Here is a 5,687-nt window from a genome sequence, read left to right as displayed (position 1 = left end):
TGCCCCTGCCCCTGCCCTTCCCGTCTTCCAGAGAGCGCTGAACGCCTACTTCGACCCGCCGATGGAGAAGGAGGAGGCGGCAGGCGCGGTGCCGCCGGCCCGGGAGGGGACCGGGAGCTGGTAGGTGACCCCCGGAGGTGTCTCTGTGTCCGTACCAAACTGGCAGCACCTTTTTCTTTTCTAACCTATATTTGCACTGTGGGCTCTGTCTTGAGCTGTTGTATGCAGGATGTGTTGGGAAGGAGGACTATTTGGCGACCTCCCAGCCAGGGGGGGATCACTGCTGACCACACAGACTTTTGTATTTCACCTCATAGTCCTTCAGGTGACAGGATAATTATAAAAAGTCATCATGGAAATACTAGAGGCATATGTCATGTTACTTACCTGCTTAAGTGTCACTTAGCTTCCTCTCCTTTGCTTGCTTGTCTTCTGTTCAGTTTAGGTTACATGTGCATGATAGCCAAGTCTTACATTGTTTGTGCAGCACCAAGTACAAAACCAGTACTAAGTTTCAGGGAACAACTTTGGTTTGGTTCCAGGCCTTTTTTTTTTTTTTTTTTTTCACGTGTGCATCCAAATCCTGTGTTTAAAACCAAACTTAGTATCCCAGCTTTGTCCAAATACAGTTTGTCTAGTCTTAGTTTTACTATTAAATGTATTTTATTACAAAGTTTCCCTTTACTCAAGGAATTTACACTGGACCAGTGTTGTGGTTTAACCCTGGTGGGCAGCTCAGCCCCACACAGCCACTTACTCTCCCCAGTGAGAGGTGGGAGGGAATTGGAAGGGTAAAAGTGAGAAAGCTTACAAGCTGAGGTAAAGACAGCGTAATAGGTAAAGCAAAAGCTGTGCACAAGCAAAGCAAACCAAGGAATTCATTCCCCACTTCCTATCGGCAGGCAGGTGGTCAGTCATCTCCAGGAGAGCTGGGCTCCACCACACCTAACAGTGACTTGAGAAGACAAACCCCATCACTCCAAACATCTCCCCTTCCTTCTTCCTCCAGCGTTACGTGCTGAGCCTGACATTGTGTGTTATGGAACATCCCTTTGGCCAGCTGCGGAGGCAGGAGCAGAGAAGGTCTTGACGCCCTGTGACATACTGTAACTGTCCTCAGGGAGTTACTCTAGGCTGGGCACTCACACTGGGCAGTGTTGTTTAGCCTTTATCAGATCAACAGCATAGACAGGGCCAGTGTTTTTGAGGTGGGATTTGGGGTGAATATTCCAAACAAAAAGGACTAACAGTTTGTCACATAGTGAGTTTGCACGTGTGCCTCCCCAGGGGGTTCAGCATTTAGAAGACTTTCAGCTGCACTACAAATGTGGGCACATGAAAGCAAGTCCTGGTTGCAGTTCTTTGTTTTTAACATGCTGGAAAGTGTTTGTAAAGCTGGTATGCACAGCCAGCCTCTAGCAGGTTGAGACAATACTCTTCTGACCAACTCTTACAATGGGGAAAGTGATGAATTACTTGAGTGCTTTGGGTTACATTGGTCACTGTCTAAGTTAAACCAGAATAGGAAATGTTATTTTGCATCTGTAAGGAGGAGGAAAACCCACTTAATTCACCAGTGTGGTTGAGGCTTTGTGTGACTGAGGTCAGTATGTTTTATTTACTGCATTTTTAAGTTATATTGAGATCAATGCATATTAACTTATTTGTTGGGAAAGTTTTACATGGCCACCTGTGGGTTGCAATGAGTCTAAAACATTTTCCTTTAGAAGATAAAGGGGATAATTGCAGGAAGAACAGTATTATGCATGTTGACAAACAAACTCTCTCTTTAGTATTGATCTCACAGCTGATGCAACTACTAGTAACACCAGTGGCAACAGTGCAGACTTGAAGAAACAAGAAGATGACAGCAGTTTCTCACTGATAACCTGGAACATTGACGGGCTGGATCTACGGAATCTAAAAGAACGAGCTAGAGGAATCTGTTCTTACCTGGCTTTGTAAGTATAGCTTCATCTTTGTATTGCCAGCTACCCAGCTTTTAAGGGAAAGCAAGCTTCTTGTTTTAGATGTTTACAAGTCTTCACACCCAAATTATCTTAATGTTAGATGCAACAATACAGTCACTTTCTAAATCCTAAATAGCTGAATAGAAGTTGATATACTGGTTGAAAGAGGTGCCAACATTTGCAGCATCCCAAAGGTTAAATATTTTGCGACAGCTACTTCAAAAAGCACTTTTAGTGTGAACAATATTGCAGTCACACATCAAGAGCATACTTCATACTTTCACCCTGTGTAAGAGAGAAGGGTAAAACTGCAAGAAACTTTTTTGTCTCATTCCAGCAGTATGAATAACTTCATGCTAGAGCAAACTGTTTGAAACAAAGAAAAGGTGAAATGTGAAAAGTGTCTCTCTTGCCATTACTGTTAGTTGTTTATTAAAAAATAAAATGTGCAAGGCAAGGCAATATGTGATTACTTTTTATAGTTCCACTAGTGTAACTGTTTTACACTAGTGTAAATTAAATCCTGCAGGGATCTGTTGTAAGGGAATGACGTGGTGGTTGAGGTCTCGTGGAGAACTTGGATCTTGCAGAACATGTTCCAAAGCTGCTTTGCAGCTGCTTAAGTTGAATTCCTAGTGTATGTAGTACATGAAACCTGTGCAAATGTTTGCATGATCAAGGTATAAGGGAGTCGTGCATTTTATTACCATATCAGTTCCGTGTCCATAATAATCGTTGTTTCATCCCTTTTAACAATGGTGTTGTGTCCTCCTGCTACTAAATATGGTGGAGAGAGTTTATCTTTTTAAAAAGCAGATTCTTACAATATCTAGGCATAGGAGGAGAAGGGGCACCCTGAAATCCCTGACCCTGTTCCATTTGGCCTCAGAGTGTAATAATACTACCTTTCAGTAGTTTATATATAATCTTGTCTTGCCAATTTCAGATATAGTCCAGATGTTGTGTTTTTACAAGAGGTCATCCCACCACATCTTGGTCTTCTACAGATGAGAGCAGGCAGTTACACTATTATTCCAGGTAAGAAATAATCCTCAGTTTCTAGAGACAGAAACTGGAAGAAGTAAGTTTGGTGTTATTCTGTCTCCCTTGCCATAATCTCTGACCATTTGTAAGATTGAAAAGAGTAAAGTGAAGAGGGATGCACTTAAATTACTTCCTGTGTTCTGATATCAGGATACAGTTTGATGCAAATTATGCATGTGGAAAGCTTGCTTGCCTGGTGGTTTCGTTTGTATTTTTTTCTGCCATTTGACGGACTGATAACAAGGGTAGCCAAAAAAAGTACCAGAGATAAGTAATTTCTTAAATATTTGCATTTTAAAAAAAATGTGAAAACTTTTACCTAATGACTTTGTACATCTTACAAATCAACATGATCCTCACAGCTCATGGGGAAGGGCCTCTTTCAAAACATTAACTTCCTTATGGCATGGTAGAAGATACCCTCGACCATTTCTTTCCCTGTTCCTCTTTAGGTAACGTAGATGGCTATTTCACTGCCATAATGTTGAAGAAATCAAGAGTGAAGCTACTGAAACACGAAATAATACCATTTCCAACAACCTCCATGATGAGGAACCTTTTGGTTGTGCATGTGAGTCACTGTGTACTGAACAGTTGTATTGCTGTCTGCCTTCAAAACAAAAATCCCATGGAAGGCTGGACTGGCTTTACTCTGTGACAGTCTCAAAGAGCAGAAAAACAACAGCAAATGTACAAACCTAGTTGCATTTGATACTGACAAACTTAGATCTTCTATGTAAGCTACTGGCTTTACTTGTTTTCAAGTCTCATAACCTCTGAAAGCAAAACTAAAAGCCTGTTATCCTCCTGTAAGCCACTTCTGTGCAGTGTAAAACCAACATTAACCAGAGCTCTGTCATTCAGTAATTGACTTTGTGATTAGATTTTGTCTTTAAACATCTTATCATGGTGTGGACAGTAACATTGCCTCTTTTTTTCATGCACAGGTGAGCATATCTGGCATAGAACTTTGCCTTATGACCTCTCATCTGGAGAGCACTAAAAATCACTCTAAGGAGCGTATAAAGCAACTGCAAATAGTGTTAAACAAAATGCAGGAGGAGTCCGAGTCCACCACGGTTATATTTGGAGGGGATACGAACCTCAGAGACAGTGAGGTAAACAGAAATAAGCAACTGTGTTATTTTGAGAAGGTATTCTGAAAAAATCTTTCCAGGCTTTTCTGTTATCTTTGTAAGCAAAAATTCTCAAAATGGAATTCTAAATTGATTCCTAAAAGTGGAAACACGACTTAACTAGAAGGTGGGCATGATTGTGCTGAGGCCTTGGTGCAGCTGAGGTGGTTGATGTGTACAGAATCACAGGATGGTTCGGGTTGGAAGGGACACTAAAGATCATCTGGTTCCAACCCCCCTCTCAGAGGCAGGAACCCCTTCCACTAAACCAGGTTGCTCAAAGCCCCATCCGACCTGCCCTTGAACACTTCCAGTGATGGAGCATCCACAGCTTCCCTGGGCAACCTGTTCCAGTGTCTCATAGTGAAGAACTTTTTCCTAATTTCTAATCTAAGTCTACCTCTTGATATGAAGAGCTCTCCTTCCACTCCACTTACAAAATGCTTTATTGGCAATATTTACATCTGAGACAGGACAGAGTTGTTGAAGTTCTGACTTCAAAAGCATATTCTAATTTTGAGAACCAAATCTTTACTTGCTCAGCTCTCTCATTCTCAGCGAGTGAACGGTTGTTGAATCACTAAGAGAGTGCTCTGGAGAAATAGATCTTAAGAGTTTAAAATTAATCCCCTATCATCAAGACATTCAAAATTAGAAGTCATTTTTGGCTGCTGATATTAGAAGTGAAATTTGGGACTTATTACTGAAAGGTTAGTGTTTCATCTTTCCCTGTCATGAAATTCCATGACAGCGAACTGGAACAACATTGTTTCAGAGACCATGATGTTGACAATATGTTGTTGACATTAACATGTTTTGGATTTAGAAAGTACTCCAGGAACTGGTCATGCTTTAGAGTATCCTGACAAACACCAGAGTTTAGTAGTGCCTCCAATATCCTCGTGTTTAACAACTCATGCTTTGCAGAAACAAGTGATGTTGTGACAACTCAGTTCTGTTTTTGAAAGCAAGATATATGAATTCCCTGTCTGTTGGATTTTCCCTCTCCCCCCCCCCCCCCACTTTCAGGTGGCTAAACTTGGTAAATTACCGAGCAGCATTATGGATATCTGGGAGTTTCTGGGCAAACCCCCACACTGCCGCTACACTTGGGACACCCACTCCAACTCCAACCTGGCTGTAGAGTACAAGTGCAAGATGAGGTTTGACCGAATTTACTTCCGGCCCGCAGCGGGTGGGGGCCACGTCATTCCCCGCAGTATGGACTTGGTCGGACTGGAAAAACTGGACTGTGGCAGGTTCCCTAGTGATCACTGGGGTCTTCTGTGTAACTTTGACGTGATACTATGAAGAAGAAAAATGGGTTGCCCTGTTGGGTTTTAGGTGACCTCTTCTTGTTTTTACAAAATTTTACCCGATCGGTTTAAGTAGGATGTATTTAAATGTTCAACCTTAACAGGTTCTCTGCTCTTGACTTATGCTGGAACAGCTTAATTTTAAGCCAAGTTGCCCTTTTCCTTATTGTATACGTCTGCCCTTGAATCACGTTTTAAAATATTTATTTTTAACTATTATC

General features: G+C 41.7%; 1 protein-coding gene across 1 annotated transcript; it reads left to right on the top strand.

Annotated features, from left to right (window-relative positions):
- Positions 1 to 61: 61 nt before the first annotated feature.
- Positions 62 to 5,461, top strand: TDP2 (tyrosyl-DNA phosphodiesterase 2). Its single transcript, XM_008937576.1, has 6 exons — positions 62 to 120; positions 1,794 to 1,961; positions 2,917 to 3,008; positions 3,467 to 3,585; positions 3,962 to 4,132; positions 5,180 to 5,461. The coding sequence occupies exons 1-6, from the start codon at positions 62 to 64 to the stop codon at positions 5,459 to 5,461; spliced, it is 891 nt and encodes a 296-aa protein (XP_008935824.1).
- Positions 5,462 to 5,687: the final 226 nt, after the last annotated feature.

This window comes from Merops nubicus, unplaced genomic scaffold (assembly GCF_000691845.1).
Source record: "Merops nubicus isolate BGI_N331 unplaced genomic scaffold, ASM69184v1 scaffold4940, whole genome shotgun sequence".
NCBI lineage: Eukaryota > Metazoa > Chordata > Aves > Coraciiformes > Meropidae > Merops > Merops nubicus.
Note: the sequence above shows the minus strand (reverse complement) of the source record. Positions and strands in the feature narration are given on the sequence as shown.

Excerpts from the sequence above, each read along its gene's own strand:
- TDP2 (XM_008937576.1), top strand. The coding sequence starts at position 62 with ATGGAGAAGGAGGAGGCGGCAGGCGCGGTGCCGCCGGCCCGGGAGGGG. Across the intron at positions 1,962-2,916 it reads ATCTGTTCTTACCTGGCTTT|ATATAGTCCAGATGTTGTGT; the intron begins GTAAGTATAGCT and ends TGCCAATTTCAG. Across the intron at positions 3,586-3,961 it reads GGAACCTTTTGGTTGTGCAT|GTGAGCATATCTGGCATAGA; the intron begins GTGAGTCACTGT and ends TTTCATGCACAG.